General features: G+C 41.7%; 1 protein-coding gene across 1 annotated transcript in view; it reads right to left on the reverse strand.

The window, feature by feature from the left end:
* Positions 1-19,727, reverse strand: part of ERCC6L2 (ERCC excision repair 6 like 2) — a 232,897-nt gene that overhangs the window by 142,042 nt on the left and 71,128 nt on the right. The window contains exons 6-9 of the mRNA XM_077474805.1: positions 18,957-19,164; positions 18,479-18,619; positions 3,767-3,883; positions 466-585 (exon numbers count right to left, since the gene is read on the reverse strand). Coding sequence (XP_077330931.1) covers positions 466-585; positions 3,767-3,883; positions 18,479-18,619; positions 18,957-19,164 — 586 coding nt within the window. The remainder of the gene's footprint in view (positions 1-465; positions 586-3,766; positions 3,884-18,478; positions 18,620-18,956; positions 19,165-19,727) is intronic.

Here is a 19,727-nt window from a genome sequence, read left to right on the forward strand (position 1 = left end):
ACTTGACATGTAGTCTTTAGACTGAAAACTGCACAGTATGGTCATGTAGTATTTCTTCATTCTCCAAAGCTAACCTTAGTGTGCCCTAGCTGGGAAAAATTCTTCTATGACAAGTTAACCTTAAAAATCGTTTTTTTGTTTTTTTACTGAAGCAACCTGTACTACTGTCCACAAATGCACACAGAAAGGTTTCAATATTTTTACAAAATCTGTTATCTGTACATTTATCTGGCTTTAAAGCTAACTGAAACATATTGCTCTATTTTACAAGCTATTCACTCATCTGAGGCTAAACAAAGGACGTCTAGAAAGTTGGTTTGTAATGGAATCAGTAGACAGCAAATCAGTCTATGTGTAGAATGATACCTTTTTGCAAGACAATGGTTTTAGTTAAATGGTAATAAACTCTGGAAATATCTTGATACAGGTCTATAAATGTTATTATATGGCAGAAATCTGACAGACCTTCATTTTTCCACTGTACTTCGGATCAGAGATGGTTTCGAATGCAGCCTCTTTGGTTTGCTGGACAAACTCTGGAAACTTGGAGAACACTTCACTGCAGATTCTTTTAATATGAGCTTCCTATGATCACCACAAACACAGATAAAAATTAAAGGGGGGACAAAACAGATTTCAGTTTAACTTGCATGCTGTGATGCCAACTAGGTCTGCTGCAGGACTTGTGTGTTATAGCCAAACGCAAAATGTTTTAGGTGCATTCAGCTGATATTGGAAAAAAAATGTAATTAAGTTTTGTCAAAATGTCTAATGTTATCATTACCTTTATGAGAAAACAGATGGTTTCTTGGTTTTACTTTTTTCCTTTCTCTTTGTCTTTTATCACCCCCCACCCCCAATCTTGTGCAGGGGCTGCCTTTTATTCCATTGTGGCATCCCATGCAATGTAGTGCCCGAGATTTGAACTGGGACGGAGGGGATCCCCCTCTAGGGATGTCCTTCACGTTACAGAAAACATGCCCGAGTTGGGCTATTTCAGATTGACACATTGGATCCCACTCACTTGTAGTTACCTTGTTTGCCTGCAGATTTTGCATGCATGGTTTCTAATATTTGAAGTCACATAGGCTGATTTATATGTTATTGTACATAAAGTTGGGAATTTTGATTCACATTTGTGCTTCCTCCCTCTTTATATAATGTATTCCTTTTTCTTTCTTTCTTCTATATAAAGGAGATGATTGTACTCATGTGTCAACCTTACTACATTTTGTACACGTCTTTATTTATTGGAAAAATAATAAAAAATATTGGAAAAGAGAAATTCTTAGCTGCTTCTGACTTCTTTCTAAGCTATTTCAAGCTGCTTTTTTATTGCCACGGACTTGGAAGAAAAGCAGCTTTGACTCAAAAACATTCTCACGTGCAAAAGATACTGGTTAGTGTCCTGCATTCAGTATGGTTTTAATCAAAACATATCTTTGGTATGTGTTTAACCACTTCAGCCCCAGAAGATTTTACCCCCTTTCTGACCAGAGGATATTTTATGATTCGGCATTGCGTCGCTTTAACTGACAATTGCGTGGTCGTGTGACATTGCACCCAAACAAAATTGACGTCCCTTTTTCCCACAAATAGTGCCCACAAATAGTGCTGTCTTTTGGTGGTATTTGAAAAAAAAAAAAACGCAATATTTTTAACTTTTTACTATAAGTATCCCCCCCCCCCAAAAAAAATATATAAAAAAAATGATTTTTCTTCAGTTTAGGCCGATATGTATTCTTTTACATATTTTTGGTAAAAAAAAAAAAAAGAATCGCAATGAGCATATATTGATTGGTTTGCGCAAAAGTTATAGTGTCTACAAAATAGGGGATAGTTTTATGGCATTTTTATTATTATTTTTTTTTTCTTTAGTAGTAATGGCAGCGATCTGCGATTTTTATCGACACTGCGACATTGTGGCAGACACATCAGACAATTTTGACACATTTCACTGGCTTTTTTTCAGCAATCAGTGCTATAAAAATGCATTGATTACTGTAAAATGTCACTGGCAGGGAAGGGGTTAACACTAGGGGGCAATGAAGTGGTTAAGGTGTTCCCTAGAGTGTGTTCTAACTGACGGGGGGAGTGGACTGTGTAGGGGAAGAGATAGATTGCTGTTCATACTCTGTATGAACAGACGATCTGTCACTTCTCCCCTCAGAGAACCGGCAACTGTGTGTTTACACACACAGATCCCGGTTCTTCGTGTGCTCTGAGTGATCGCGGGAGCCCGGCGGTGACTCGCATCGAGCTCCGTGGACGAGTAGAGGGCACGCGTGAGCCCCTAGTGGCCACAGGGCGAAACGACGTTACATAACGTTGTTTCGCCCAGCCGAACCATTCTGCTGCAGTACAACTGCGGCTGCTCGTCTGCAAGAGGTTAATATCTAGTAGTGACATAAAAGCTTTGAGGTTATTTCCTAAACTATTACAAAGAGCAATGATGATTTGCAAGCAGAGTAGCTCATGAAACTTAAGCCCTGTATACATGATCAGAAAATAAGTTTTCAAAGCGATCGTACGATAATCTGACCATTCGTACACAGTTTTCGTCCAAAATTTTCCAAAGGGACAAATACGAAAATTCTCGTACAATACCAGCTTCCACGATTTTTTTTTAATCAGTACAGTTTTCATCCGAACATACAATATAAATACATTACATCATTTCCAATTGTTTTGTTCTGTCGTACGAGTAACCTATTAATGTCGTACTTTAGTAACCTATTAATTTTCGATATGAGACTACCATTCAAAAAAATAAAACAGACGATCATTCGTCTGATAATATCATTGTGTGTACTATTATTATTCTACAGGATTTATATAGCGCCAACAGTTTACGGAGTGCTTTACAATATAAAAGGGAGACAATATAGTTCCAATACAATAAAATACAAGAGGATTAACAGGGCCCTGCTCAGAAGAGCTTACAATCTAATAGGGTGGGGCAGGTGGTACAAAAGGTTGGAACTTTGGGGAATGAGCTGAAATCGTAAAAGATTAGTTAGAGGCATGATAGGCTTCCCTGAAGAGATGAGTTTTCAGGGATTGCCTGAAGACAGCAAGAGTAAGAGACAGCCTGACAGATTGAGGTAGAGAGTTTCAGAGGCTCAGGAGAAATCCTGGAGATGAGCATGGGAGGAGGAGACAAGGGAGCTTGAGAGCAGGAGGTCTTAAAAGGAGCAAAGAGGGCGGTTTGGGTGATATTTGGAGACAAGATTGGTGATGTAGCTTGTGCCAGAGGTGTGAATGGCTTTGTATGTTGTAGTTAGTATTTCAAATTGAATTCATTGGGTGATCGAGAGCCAGTGTAGGGATTGGCAGAGAGGGGTGGCAGACACTGAGCGGTTGGTAAGGTAGAGGAGTCTGGCAGCAGCATTCATGGTAAACTGAAGAGGGGATAGCCTACTAGGCTTTCAAGGCATATTCATACAGCAGCAGAACGCACACCTGCAGTAAATTATTGGTGAATGCCACTCTCTCTGCTTTATAAACATGCTCTTTAATCAGATTTTAGTTTATGTAGTAAAAACATTGCAGACAGTCATGAGATATTATTTCTGATTGTCTGTTATGAGTTAAAAAATAGATTTTCTAGTTTTTCTACACGTAGCAAGCAGATCAATTAGTGTTTATTTTTTTAAACTAAAATAATTATTGTATATAGATCAAATTAAACCTGCCATGATAGTAGTGAAACATAACATACATAAAGACAAAAAGACACATGAAACTGCATTTGAGGAAAACACACCTGTTTTTTGCTGGTGTTAGAATTTGATTGTAGAAGAGCTGCATGATTTGCTACCTTACGAAGGATAGCCATATAACTGAAATAAAGGGTCTTTACACTTTCGCCATACTGGTTTTCCTATAGTAACAATAAAGTTCATAAAAAGAGAACATTATATAAATTCTTACAAAATATTCCAGGCCATATAGGCTCTATGTTCACTAATAACACCTACAGAATTATCTTACATTTTTTATGTGAAATTGAAAAACAGACGTGTACATAGAAAGCTAAATAAATTAGGACTGATATAATGACTCACTTTACCAACCAATATCCTTCCCCATTGGACATTCATATTAAAAAATAACTTTGATTGTCTCTTCATTAATCACTTCCAGACCAGTATCCATACGTCGCTTAACTTACGGTGGTTATACCAGGATGATGCCCACAGCTGCAGGCATCACCCCAGTACCATTTTTTAGAGCTGGCGATCGGCTCTCTTGTTATAGTAATCACTCCTTACACTCCTTGTGACAGCAATAAAAGTGATCCAAAAAAATGTATAAATAATATTATTTACAAAAATGTAACGTGCCCCCGTCCCCTTGGGCTCGTGAGCATAGGTGAACAGGCTCGTTGGTCCTACTTGCACGCAAGCAGCAATCGTCTCAGACATGCAAGGTATCGCCGTGAACATTAGATCACTTGAAGTAATTCTAGCACAAGACGACCTCTGTAAATCGTAACCTGTAACCTGTAACATATTCAACCTTAAACTGGTAATCACCTATGGATAGTAAAATTAATGTAATTTGTTGTCATTGCACAGGTATGCACAATTTTAAAATGTGATATGTTTGGTACAGTGCCTTGCGAAAGTATTTGGCCCCCTTGAACTTTTCAACCTTTTGCCACATTTCAGGCTTCAAACATAAAGATATAAAATTTTTATTTTTTGTGAAGAATCACCAACAAGTGGGACACAATTGTGAAGTGGAACGAAATCTATTGGATTTTTGAAACTTTTTTAACTAATAAAAAAATAAAAAGTGGGGCGTGTAAAATTATTCGGCCCCCTTGCGTTAATACTTTGTAGAGCCACCTTTTGCTGCGATTACAGCTGCAAGTCGCTTGGGGTATGTCTCTATCAGTTTTGCACATCGAGAGACTGAAATTCTTCCCCATTCTTCCTTGCAAAACAGCTCGAGCTCAGTGATGTTGGATGGAGAGCGTTTGTGAACAGCAGTTTTCAGCTCTTTCCACAGATTCTCGATTGGATTCAGGTCTGGACTTTGACTTGGCCATTCTAACACCTGGATACGTTTATTTGTGAACCATTCCTTTGTAGATTTTGCTGTATGTTTGGGATCATTGTCTTGTTGGAAGATAAATCTCCGTCCCAGTTTCAGGTCTTTTGCAGACTCCAACAGGTTTTCATCCAGAATGGTCCTGTATTTGGCTGCATCCACCTTCCCCTCAATTTTAACCATCTTCCCTGTACCTGCTGAAGAAAAGCAGGCCCAAACCATGATGCTGCCACCACCATGTTTGACAGTGGGGATGGTGTTTTGAGGGTGATGAGCTGTGTTGCTTTTACGCCAAACATATCGTTTTGCATTGTGGGCAAAAAGTTCGATTTTGGTTTCATCTGACCAGAGCACCTTCTTCCACATGTTTGGTGTGTCTCCCAGGTGGCTTGTGGCAAACTAGACGAGACTTTTTATGGATATCTTTGAGAAATGGCTTTCTTCTTGCCACTCTTCCATAAAGGCCAGATTTGTGCAGTGTACGACTGATTGTTGTCCTATGGACAGACTCTCCCACCTCAGCTGTAGTTCTCTGCAGTTCATCCAGAGTGATCATGGGCCTCTTGGCTGCATCTCTGATCAGTCTTCTTCTTGTCTGAGCTGAAAGTTTAGAGGGACGGCCAGGTCTTGGTAGATTTGCAGTGGTCCGATACTCCTTCCATTTCAAAATGATCGCTTGCACAGTGCTCCTTGGGATTTTTAAAGCTTGGGAAATCTTTTTGTATCCAAATCCGGCTTTAAACTTCTCCACAACAGTATTACGGACCTGCCTGGTGTGTTCCTTGGTCTTCATGATGCTCTCTGTGCTTTCAACAGAACCCTGAGACTATCACAGAGCAGGTGCATTTATTCAGAGACTTGATTACACACAGGTGGATTTTATTTATCACCATCAGTCATTTAGGACAACATTGGATCATTCATAGATCCTCGCTGAACTTCTGGAGTGAGTTTGCTGCACTGAAAGTAAAGGGGCCGAATAATTTTGCACGCACCACTTTTCAGATTTTTATTTCCTAAAAAAGTTTAAAATATCCAATAGATTTCGTTCCACTTCACAATTGTGTCCCACTTGTTGGTGTTTCTTCACAAAAAATTAAAATTTTATATCTTTATGTTTGAAGCCTGAAATGTGGCAAAAGGTTGAAAAGTTCAAGGGGCCGAATACTTTCGCAAGGCACTGTATCTATTTACTCTGTGTAACTTCATGTTTTATTTTGTACACAACAATTGGGTTATGTATTGCATTTTCTTGTGATAAAATTTTTTTAAAAAGTGTATTTTTTGCCAGAAAACTCCGTTTGAAAAACCACAGCACAAATACCGTGTGACATACACAATTGCAAAACACACAATTTTTTTCTCTAGGATCTTTGCTTTGGGGGTACATGTAAACAAAAAGTACCAGAAAAGGCTTTAGTCTGGAAGTGTTTTTTTTTTAAAACAAGAGGATCAATAGTTTTAGTTCTGGTGATCTTTTTTATAAATTTTTAATATGAGTAAACAAAAGATATAGTAATATCTGTGCTCACAACTAATATATTAAGACCATAACAAAAGTCTCAGATGAAAAAAAAAACATAAAACAGCAGCCAGCATAAACATTGTTGACCACAATATGAGTAATCATAGAAAGTTCATATGCAGCGCTTAAATGGATGTATGAAACCCAAAAGGACAAGTAGAAAAGAAGGAAGGAGGGTGGTCCCCTGCACCGACTTCAGCGTGCGAGTCCACACACCACACCAACGTGCTGATATCAAATGCCCTTATCAGAATGTTGATTAAGTCAGGCCTCGCAGGGAGCTCAATCCTTTTCCAGTAATCCACCAGAACGATCCAACTGCACGGCCAGGCATCAAGGTATCCCTCCAATGCAGAGTAGAAAAAAAACAGCCACAGCATGGACATCAGGATTCCTCCTTCTCTTTCCAGGACTTCAGAGTTTTCACATATCTTAAAAAACTCAATAAATCAATGAGTCACCACCATAAAAATAAAACCCTCATGGTAAAGTATGTAGGGATGAGCGATTTATTAAAATCCAATGGAAATAACAGCTGTCTTCATAAAAATCACAAATAAAAATCCAGAAATACCGCAGTTCGTAGCGTGCTTATGGCATCAGCAGACTACCTTATGCATTTCACCCAATAGGCCGTATTCAGAGGTGTGATTGGCTGATGCAAGCACACAGTTAAATACACATAGGTCGGAACTCTCATTACTGGACATGTGATAGCCCAAAATCACATGGTCCAATAGATAGATGGCCAAACAGGAATCAGGAAGAATTCCTGCATTCCACAGGCCAGGAACATGAGAATGGATATTTAGAAAATGACTTCCAATATTTGGGAAGGAGAGTCCCAATCAGCAAGGGCTCCTATAGTTAAAAATATCAGACTCATATATCTATATTATCTATATTAATATACTTAGAACACTTATTAAAATAGTGCTGCGCTGCCTCAAAAACATATCACTTGTGCAATTGCTTATATTATTAGCCAGTCTTGTGTGAACTTATAAATATGTGCTTTATGGACCCTCCCTGTTGCTGTAGCTGTGAACAACAGGGAGGGTCCATAAAATTAAAGAATTCATCACTTGTCCATCAGAGGGAGTTGTGTATGGGTTGGAGTGCTCTTGTAAGTTCCAACATGTGGGTCGTACCTCCAGACCACTGCTGGTAAGGGTACGCGAACACAAACAATATTAAAAAAAGGAGTAAATAAACACAGTCTTTTCCAAACACTTCAGAGAGGTCCATAATAGAAACCCCAAGGGTCTGAAGTTTTGGGGGGTGGAAAAAGGTCAATCGTCACTGGAGGGGGGGGGGGGGTAAACTTCATCAGATCTCTTAGTCAACGTGAGTCATTCTGGATTTATGAGACCCAGGTATTGGCACCCAGGGGTCTTAACATAGATTTTGATTTAAATTGCTTCATTAATAACAGCTAATATAAATGTTATCAATCTCTCCTAAAAATTATTATGTATAAGATATATTTCAAATTATATAAGGCAGATACTACCTCTCCATTGCGCTGTTAGCTTCTGATGTCAGTAGATTTCGGTAGCTAAGCAAGGATTGTCCTGGTCAGTACCAGGGTGGGTGACCACCAGGGAGCACCGGATGTTGGAGGCTAATAGATACATGTCTCTCCCCTTTAAAATACATTGTTAGATAAGGGCAATAATCAGTTAAATAATAATAATGGTTAAAAGATATAAATTCACCTATTAAGGGAATTTATTGTTTTACTGTATGGGTCTTATGAATTTTAATTATATAATTTTTACACATTTTTTTTTTTTTCACATTAAAAGCGTTTATTGAGTTAAAGGAAAAGCAAACAGTAATACAACTGCGAACAAGCATAAGTAAATACAGATAGTATTGTACAGCATTATACCCCAATTCAGCATACAATTCGTACCATAAAATGATGTTACCCACTATACCTGGGGTGATAAGGCTAACTATAATTCAAACATTGTAATCAAATCACATGACTAAAGCCAATCTATACTGAACATACTTGCATACTGCAATTTTTACACATTTTTTATATAGTGAGACTGCTATCACATCAGGTTTTATTAAGTAAAGAGAAGACTAAAGGGTGGTATAAAATACATAAGCATAATATGGACAATTAATGTGATTTAATATATTTCATGTTTAGAATGTGCCCAGGCGTTGACCACGGTAGTAAGGAAGAGTGTTGTGGCCATCCCTAAAATATCACGAGGGGACACGGCTTGATAAGGTTAAGGGAAATCTGTCTTTCATGATCCACAGGAAGTGGACATGCACACAATTACTTTAGACAGCCATGGTGAAGCCTGGCAGGTTGCTTAGGCAACAAAGAGTTATTTAAGGACTCAGGTTAGACGGCCCACCCATCTACTGAAGAAGCCCAATAAGGGGGCAATATTCGTATAGAAGGGAGGTGTCGAGCCCGTGACCACTCACAGCCACTGTGAGAGTGTGTTAGTGGTGAGCGAGCAGACGTGAGAATTAATCCTGCTTATATGCAAATTTTTAAAGGATATCTTGTAAGTTTTCCCGTATTGGGGCTATTTTAATAAATATGCATACAGAGAGCACTATGTAGTCTTGTTTATTATTATTATTCAGGATTTATATAGCGCCAGCAATTTATGCAGTGCTTTACAATATAATGTATAATGTATACAATATAATGTTTATGATTGCATGTTACTACAGAGCCATGTACCTTTATTATTAGGGGAGCGGAGTCCCTAGAGTAAAGGAAGGAGAGTATAGAAGGAATCTTTACATGAGAGATCATTATCTGTATCCATCTGAAATCACCTGTGAGGTTGTTGAATCAAGAGAGCAGTGGTTCTGGTGTGGAGGAGAGAAACCACAGCAGAGTGAAAGAAAGACAATGTCAAGGTTCATTTAACTCAATTTTGAGGTGAGCAGGCATTACAGCTGGTGACAGTGTGCACAATTAAGGCCGCGTACACACGGGCGGACTGTTCGCCCAACTTTGTTTGTCAAACAGTTTCGGCAAACAGTCCGCTCAAAATTAGCATTGACGGACATGGCCACACACGGCACTTTTTGAGCGGACTGTTTCAGCGAACTGTTTGCCAAACAGTTCGCTCAACTTTTGAAATGAACGGACTCGCCCACGTAAGGCGGAGGCAAATCCGCCCATTTCGAGCGCGTGTACAGGTAGGCGGGGCCCGCGAAGGAGACGTCGCGGGCTCCGCCGCCTGGAATGGACTTAAAGGGGAACCCCAACGCCGAAAAAAATCGGCGTGGGGTCCCCCCAAAGTCCACAACAGACCCTTGTCCGAGCACGCTACCCGGCCGGCCAGGAAAGGGGGGCGAGCGAGCGCGCCCCCCCTCCTGAGCCGTACCAGGCCGCGTGCCCTCAACATGGGGGGGTGCCTTGGGGAAGGGGGGGCCACGCGGCCCCCCCACCCCAAAGCACCTTGTCCCCATGTTGATGAGGACAAGGGCCTCTTCCCGACAACCCTGGCCGTTGGTTGTCGGGGTCTGCGGGCGGGGGGGCTTATCGGAATCCGGGAGCCCCCTTTAAGAAGGGGGCCCCCGGATACCGGCCCCCCACCCTATGTGAATGAGTATGGGGTACAATGTACCCCTACCCATTCACCTGTGAAATAAAGTACAAAAAAAAACACAACACAGAGAAAAAATATTTTATTGCACAGCTCCGGGGGTCTTCCGTCTTCGGGGGTCTTCTCGCCGGACTCCTCCGCTATCTTCGTGTAGCTCTTTTACTAGCGGAGGAGCCCGGCTTTCTTCCTCCCCGCCGCCGGCCTCTTCTCCCGACTTCGGGGGTCTTGTCCCCCTCTTCGGTTCTTCTGCCGGGCCACCGCGCCTTCTTGTAGCTCTTTTGCAGGCGGTGGCCCGGTCTTCTGTCGCCGCTGCCTTCCGTTCTTCTGTCGCCGCCTTCGGTTCTTCTGCCGGGCCACCGCGCCTTCTTGTAGCTCTTTTACAGGCGGTGGCCCGGTCTTCTGTCGCCGCTGTCGCCGTCGCCGCCGCCGCCTTCCGTTCTTCTTCTTGTTCTTCTTCTTCTTCCCCAGGAGATGTTGACACGTCGCTCTCTCCGGCCGGAATGCCAGAGCCGCGCTGTGCGGTCACTTATATAGTGACAATGGGGCGGTGTCACATGGTATATGTCACATGGGTTGGTCACATGGGTTGATGTCACATGGGGACTATGACATCGTAAGGGGGCGGGGTCACCATGTGACCAACCCATGTGACATATACCATGTGACACCGCCCCATTGTCACTATATAAGTGACCGCACAGCGCGGCTCTGGCATTCCGGCCGGAGAGAGCGACGTGTCAACATCTCCTGGGGAAGAACAAGAAGAAGAAGAAGAACGGAAGGCGGCGACGGCGACAGCGGCGACAGAAGACCGGGCCACCGCCTGTAAAAGAGCTACAAGAAGGCGCGGTGGCCCGGCAGAAGAACCGAAGGCGGCGACAGAAGAACGGAAGGCAGCGGCGACAGAAGACCGGGCCACCGCCTGTAAAAGAGCTACAAGAAGGCGCGGTGGCCCGGCAGAAGAACCGAAGAGGGGGACAAGACCCCCGAAGTCGGGAGAAGAGGCCGGCGGCGGGGAGGAAGAAAGCCGGGCTCCTCCGCTAGTAAAAGAGCTACACGAAGATAGCGGAGGAGTCCAGCGAGAAGACCCCCGAAGACGGAAGACCCCCGGAGCTGTGCAATAAAATATTTTTTCTCTGTGTTGTGTTTTTTTTTGTACTTTATTTCACAGGTGAATGGGTAGGGGTACATTGTACCCCATACTCATTCACATAGGGTGGGGGGCCGGTATCCGGGGGCCCGCTTCTTAAAGGGGGCTCCCGGATTCCGATAAGCCCCCCGCCTGCAGACCCCGACAACCAACGGCCAGGGTTGTCGGGAAGAGGCCCTTGTCCTCATCAACATGGGGACAAGGTGCTTTGGGGTGGGGGGGCCGCGTGGCCCCCCCTTCCCCAAGGCACCCCCCCATGTTGAGGGCACGCGGCCTGGTACGGCTCAGGAGGGGGGGCGCGCTCGCTCGCCCCCCTTTCCTGGCCGGCCGGGTAGCGTGCTCGGACAAGGGTCTGTTGTGGACTTTGGGGGGACCCCACGCCGATTTTTTTCGGCGTTGGGGTTCCCCTTTAAGTCCATTCCAGGCGGCGGAGCCCGCGACGTCTCCTTCGCGGGCCCCGCCTACCTTCACACGCGCTCGAAATGGGCAGACTTTCCTCCGAGCGGGAACAGTTTGCTCATTTCGAAAGTAGCCTACACACGGGCGGACTGTTCGCTCAAACACAGTTTCAGCGGACAGTTTTTCGGAATTTCCGAAAGACTTTGTCCGTCAAACTGTCCGCTAAAACTGTCCGCTGAAAGCCCACACACGAGCGGACTGTCCGCCCAAACACTGTTCAGCGGACAAGGTTGGGCGAACAGTCCGCCCGTGTGTACGCGGCCTAAGGGTGATCTGTTGGAGAGCAGAGGAGCACAATGATGTTTTTGTATATAAAGACTGAAGTTCATAACAATCAAGATTTAAATATACATATATCAACTATATATGTACATTGGAAATTTGTTAGAGCACATATTTATTAGTTTATGTAAGACTGGTTAATAATATAGGCAATTGCACAAGTGATATATGTTTTTTTGAGGCAGCGCAGCACTATTATTGCTTACTGTTTTGGTGTTTGGTGATTCACTGAGAGTGTTACAGCTGCTGTGGATAGTTAGTTAATCATATAATTTTGCACTAGAATATTTAATTATTTATTAGCACTTCATTTATAGGAATTGGTGGCGCTGATTGTTAAACATATCTATAAACTTAGAACACGGCTGTTCATAATAAATGGTAGTCATCAATATCAGACAAACCCAAAGGAATGTCTCCATCTAGTGGTCAAGTGCTCAAATTAACAGCCTTTAGGCCACTTTCTCACTGGGGCTTCGCTACTTTAGCGGTAAAGCGTCGCTCGTTTTAGCGGCACTTTACCGTCGTTTTAGCAGTGCCTTTCAGTTGTTAGGAGGACGCTTTTAACCTCTGCTGGCGGCCAAAGAAAGGGTTAAAACCACCCATGTTTTGGTGCTTTTGAATCGCTGCCCATGCATTCCAATGGGCAGGGGTGGTTTAGGAGTACTATATACAGCGATCCCAAACCGCCCCAAAGATGCTGCTTGCAGGACTTTTTGTAACGTCCCGAAAGCGAGTGCTTTAAGACTGGGGTGGCATGGGAGGTAGTTCTCAGGCGCTTTGCAGGTGCTATTTTTAGCGCTAAAATGCCTTCAGTGTGAAAGTAGCCTAAAAGAACTAATGTTCAAACACATATACAGAAGAATCACCAGAAAAAATGCACATCAACTATTATTGATAAAAGAGTTAATGTCCCAGTCCACATTGAGTCCATGGGGACAAAACTCTTAATTTCATGAATCCAGCGTGTCTCTAGCCTATAAATTTCCCATCTGACAAAGCTTCACCTCCAATGAGGGGGTGAACCTGTCAAAAGCAATGAAAGAAGTGCCAGCCGGGTTTTTGTCATGACACTCCAAATAGTGTCTTGAGACACTATCTTTGGGAAAACCCCTCAATATTGCTTAATATTACATGCTCGCCAATACTGTCATTCATGGCTCTGACAGTGCAGCCAACGTACTGTAGGCCACACAGACAGGCCAGCATGTATACAACATTAAGAGAGGTGCAGGTGATGAAAGTGTCTTGTAGACTTGGTAGTCATAAGACTTGGATGTGGCAGATGACTCAAAGGTATTAATCCGCCTAGCTTTATTTTTATTAAGTCGACAGATGCTACATTTCCAGCATTTGTACAGCCATACCCCACTTTTAAGTACACAGTGGGGTTTATTTATTAAAGCTGGAAAGTGCAAAATCAGGCTTACTTCTGCATAGAAACCCTATAGAAACTCCTAGGGACCATATTTCATTCTAAATATTTCTCAAGAAATGCCACGTCCCAATTACCATTAATTTCTGATACCATGATGTTTTCTTAGTCGGGTAAAAAGACCTCCTATATCCGAGTTATTTTTAATGAGAGTTCCGACCTATGTATTTTTAACTGCGTGCTTGCATCAGCTAATCACACTTCTGAATACGGCCTATTGGCTGAAATGCATAAGGTGGTCTGCTGATGCCATAAGTACGCTACAAACCATGGTATTTTTGGATGTTTTTCATATTTTTTTTGAAGACTGTATTTTGCATTGGATTTGAATAAATCACATATCCACACATACTTCACCATGAGTTATTTTTATGGCAGTGACTCTTTGATCTATCAAGTTTTTTATGATCTGGGAAAACTCTGGAGTACTGGAAAGAGAAGGAGGAATCCTGATGTCCATCCTGTGGCTGGGTTATCTGCTTTGAATTGGAGGGATACCTTGATGTCTGGCTGTGCAGTCGGATCATTCTGGTGGATTACTGGAGAAGGATTGAGCTCCATGTGAGGCCTGACTTAATCAACTTTCTGATAAAGGCATTTGATACCAGCACGTTGGTGTGGTGTGTGGGCTCACATGCTGAAGTCGTTGCAGGGGACCCTCCTTCTTCCTTCTTTTGCACTTGTCCTTTTGGGCTTCATGCATCCATTTAAGAGCTGCATATGAACTTTCTACTTTTTAATATGAGTGTCTGTTGAAGCTGAATGACTGGATTTTAGGGTTTCATTAGACAGTTTATGTTTAAGAAAACATTCCACATAAGGCAAATATCAAGACCATCCTAAATTGAAGATGCACACAGAAAGATACAGGTACATATGTTTTAGAAAATAATTACTTGTAAATTGTAATTAGAATTTTTATATTAACTGATGAACTGCTAAGGCAATTAAAAGCAGAAACCATTTGTTTTAACCACTTCAATACCAGGCCAATTCTGACACCTCACAGATACATGTAAATATCTACTATTCTATTTATTTGCTAGAAAATCACTTAGAACCCCCAAACATTATAATTTATTTTAGCAGAGGCCCTATAGTATAAAATGATAGGTGTTTTATTATATCACACGGTATTTGCTCAGTGGTTTTTCTAAAACAATTGCTTGGGAAAAAATACACTTGAATAAATTTAATTGCACACTGACACAATATAATACCCATTTCTTTGGTAAAATATAAAAGATGATGTTAAGCTGAGTAAATATATATAACATGTCACACTTTAAAATTGTGTCCGCCCGTGGATTGACGCCAAACTATGGAATTCTCCATAGGCGATGCTTTAAACACCTTAACAAGTTACCAGTTTAGAGATACACAGGTCTGGCTCTAGAATTATTGCTCTTGATCTGATATGTGTGACGATACATCACAAGTGTGGTGCGATCACTGTTTACATATGCGTGTGGGACTTGCGTATGCATTTGCGTGTATGCACGGAGGGGTGGGTTGCTTTAAAAAAAAAAAAAAATTTTAATATTCATTTTATCTAAAACATTTTTTGTCTTTTAAAAAAAATTGTATTCATTTTATTGCTATCAAAAGGGATGAACAACATCCCTTTTGACAGCACGGGTCATGACAGGTCCTCATTATGGAGAGATCTGGGGTCTATTAGTCTCCAAATCTCCTCTCTGGCCTGAACAGAAGGGGGGCGACCCCCTTCCAACCACCGAGGAACTGAATCACTTATGCTGAACAGGAAATGGCTGGCTGCAAATTTTGATCCTGGGATGATGCCTGCACGTGCAGGCATTATCCCGGTATAACTACTTCAACCTTAGGATGTGCATGGATGTCCTACGGGCATAAAATTGGTTAAGAAGACTCTACTGTGCTTCATAAGTAATTATGTTACATAGACTATATAGAGCAGTACTGTTTATTCAGAAGTGACAGCTGTGAACTATATATAGTGGCCACAGGCAGATAATGGGTTAGTTCAGTTTTACAAAAAAACTGCCTATGCGGGTAAGGTGTGTTTGTGGATAAAAACAAACTGCAGTTCTGACTCAAATTTGATAATAACCTTGCTATAGGCATAGATTCTTTACATACCCCCCAAAGTCTGACAGGACAAGTGAGGCCTAGCCATTACTGCTCACCTCCACCATCACGGTAGTGAGCTTTTTCTCTGATCTAATCCGCCGAACCCGCTCTCTCTTTCCCCTGATGCAGTAGCTCTGAGTTCAGCGTTTGAGAGCTCACGCCTGTAATGATAGAGGTGAGCAGTAATGACTAGGCCTCACTTAGTAACGTCCTATACCTATACCAAGGGTATTATTGAAATTTATCCAGAGCTGTTTTTTCTCTACAGACACTCCTTATCCAAACAGGCAGAGAATAAACACCATGCTTCACGCTACCCAATACCAAATATAAAAAAATGTTTTGAGCAGAGTTCTCCTGCAGCACTGTCTGCGTGTTTAGTGATATTTCATAGTGTAATGCAGTGCTTTACACAAGATTTCTTGTAAGTTTCTCAAATGGTTATAATGACATCAGATAATTGCATGTTTCCTTAGTTAAGGCTGAATGAGTTTAATATTCCAACCTGCCAAGAACAACAGGGCCCATATATCACAAAGTCATTACAGCAATAGAGAAATCATAGGAACAGACTATTTAACAGTCTTTCCCAAGACATGACTTTATAATATTTCCAAAAGACCTGTGGGTACGCTTTATTTGTCTCACTACTTAGGAAAGCAGACACATAAACTGTAAGGTCACCGCTATGTCACAAATACTAGCCTAAATTTACACGGGCAGGGAGCTTGAATGTGACTAGAGGAAAATGGCAGGTTTTCCAAGACAGGAATGCTTTACTTGTAGATAAAAACTGATTCCCTCCCTTTTGTTAAAGGTAAATATAACACCTTATTCACTTGCTTCACTTATTAACTTTAATATGCTTAATTCAATGCACTATTAAAGGTTTTCAGCAGCACCTAAAATGGCATAATATATTTTAGTGCATGTGTGAACAAGCCTCTAGTGAGTATCTTTCAGGGCATCATGTGTCAAGATGGTATAGCCCTTACAAAGACAAAATGACGGTTCTCCATAAGACAGAAAATAAAAAGCAACAGTGAGTCTACCTACAAGAAGGTATGGCCTCTGTTATGCCATTGTGGGAGTAGGCACATACAAAGATTACTAAGAGATCTCACCACTCATCTAACTGGTTATATTGTATAGTAAGTGCACATGTGCCACCCAAACTGGGAGTTGCTATCAGCAGAAGAATTTAAATCAAGACTTAGCAAATAAACTGCAGTTACTAACTAGATATGTCTTCCTGATAACCTGGTTCTGGGCTACTGGATTAAAGCGCATCTGCTGGAAACCAGGGCAAACAATAAAAAAAAAAATGCAAAAGCACAAGTCAGTGAAAATCCTATGAAAAAAAGGCAATTGTGACTGCGCTACATACATTTACCAAACGAGTGGGTTCGCTGCAAAATCCTTCTAAGGCCCCTTTCACACTGGGGCGTTTTTCAGGTGCTACAGCGCTAAAAATAGCGCCTGTATAGTGCCTGAAAAAATCCGGCCCCTTTCACTGCAGCGTGAAAGCCCTCCGGCTTTCACACTGGAGCAGTACGCTAGTAGGACGGTAAAAAAAGTCCTGCTAGCCGAATCTTTGGAGCGGTGAAGGAGCGGTGTATTCACCGCTCCTAAACCGCTCCTACACATTGAAATCAATGGGGCAGCGTGGCTATACCGGCGGTTTTAACCCTTTTTCAGCCGCTATCGGGGGTTAAAACCGGGCCGCCAGCGGCCGAATACCGCCGCTAAAACAACGGTAAAACAGCGCTAAAAATTTCGCCGCTTTACCGCCAACTCCCCAGTGTGAAAGGGGCCTTAGTGCTAAAACCATTAGTGTATAATATTACTCCAATATCATTAATACAATCAGGGCAAAACAGAGCAAACCCAGTATTTTGGTAAATGTATGTAGCACAGTTACAAATGGTTGTTTTTCATTTGTTATATTTTAGTGGTGAAAAGTGACTGCAGCTTCTTTTTCCACTATACTGGTAATACCCATGGCGCGGATATTTTGTTTATTACATATAGAAAATCCTATATCGATACAATTTGCAGGCCCAGAGGAAAGACATAAAAGAGCCCCTTAAGAAGTCAAGTAAGCTGTGTGACCACACTAAGGAACCAACAAAGGGGCTAGTAGGAGGCAAAGCTAAGATCTACTTTTTCAGAAGTAGTTTAAAAGGGGTTGTAAAGGTTTGTGCATTAAGGTGAAAAAACATCCGACAATACTGGTCTTCCCAGCCCCCCCGTTTTACTTAACTGAGCCCGTTCAACTACTGCGCTTGCCCCGATGTCCTCTTCGCCGCTCAGCCTGGCCGTTGATTGGCTAGAGTGGATGGATTGAAAGCACCGCAGCTATTGGCTCGCACTGCTGTCAACGCGGTGCGCCGGGGGCGGGACCGAGTGATACAGTGAGCGGCTACAGACGCTGGCCATATCACGGAAGCGCACCTGCAAGAGACTAACCACCATGCAAGAGAGCTCACATGAAGGTGGTTAGTTCTTGCGGGGAGGAGCTGAGACAGCCGCCAAGGGACTCCTGAAGACCAGGCTCATGGCCACTCAGTGCAAAACGAGCTGCACAGTGGAGGTAAGTATAACATGTTTGTTATTTATTTTTATTATGTGTCTTTACAACCCCTTTAACTTGGGTACAAACAGCCTGACAGATTTTACATTAGATTATCCCTATAGCAATAATCACTGTGTTCTGGTGGTTTATTCCCCCCCCCCCCCAGTCTACACTGTCCGTGGTTGAAGGAAAGAAATTTGCTCCATCTATGGCTGGCCTTAGGTTTAAAAAAATATATACTGTGTGTATATAGTCTCATATAAACACAAAGATAATTTTTTACCGCATAACAACATCTTCTTCTTTTGCGCCCACTGTGACAACTGCACTTCTCTCCTCCTCGAAGAACCAAACTGACATCCTGAGTTTCAAGCACCGTTTGATAAACTGCTTTCTGGAACTCAGATAATGCGCAATAGACAATCTGCAGTTGAAAAGGCAAAGTTTTGAAATGTATTATGGATATAAACTGTCATTAGTTCAAAATTGAGCTATTCATATGTATAAAGTGATACAAGATATAAATAATCGTTTTTTTTTTTAAATCATTATTTTCTGCTTTCCCGCTGATATTTAACCAATATTAATATAATATAATAATTATATAATATATAATAATAATTATAATTATATAATTAATACAATATCTTTCTTTATAGCCCGAGTTTATACTCTCTCCCCTAGCCCCATTCTTTTCCTTATTTTCTTGAGTTAATGCGATTTCTTGCGAAAATCTATATATGCAAAAAGATTATACATACCCGATCTTCCTTTTTTGGTAACTGGTTACTTATAAGAGCTTTGGTACGTCTCAGGAACAATGAAGACATTTTAACTGTCAGCTTCTCCATGACCTTTCTCCCAGTGGCTAACTCTCGTTTTGTGGCATTGTGGCGTTGCCCAAGTTCTACTGGATTTGAAAATTCTCCCTTGAATTGATTTTTGCTTCCAAAATATCCAGGTACGGCCCTACAGAGGAACACAATTATGTTGGGGCCAAGTTCAGCTGCAACTTTCAAATCCTAAAAGGGACCTAAACATTTTTTCTATTTTTGCACCACATCACTTTTTTTCTACCACTGGAACATAAAGCAGTTGAACATTATCTAAGCATTGCTTTAGTGTTGCTAAGCCATTACTGTACATTTAGTGCAGTCTATTAGTAATATAAGTAGTATTAAATTATCTAAAATCCAAAAAAAAAAAAAAAAAGTAAAATAGATAAAAGCTACGCACATTATTAGCATCTTAAGTGAGCACAAAAAATGATTTAAGAATTGGTAAACTGCAATATAATAATTGTTTGCTTTTGGGTTCAATAGTGCTTTAAAACAAGTGGCTAGAAATAGATCCTAACCATGCAATCTAAAGCCTCATACACACGATCGGACTTTGTACAAACTTTCCCGTGGACTTTTGTACAAAGGGCGTTGCCCTAAGTTTGTATTGCATATGCACGATCTGACTTTTTAGGCAACAAACACGAACGTAGCAACGTTTCAACGTACTGACGACACTTCAAAAGAGGGCGT

Source organism: Lithobates pipiens, unplaced genomic scaffold (assembly GCF_037356315.1).
Source record: "Lithobates pipiens isolate NorthernLeopardFrog02 unplaced genomic scaffold, aLitPip1_a1.2 Scaffold_13, whole genome shotgun sequence".
Taxonomy (NCBI): Eukaryota; Metazoa; Chordata; class Amphibia; order Anura; family Ranidae; genus Lithobates; species Lithobates pipiens.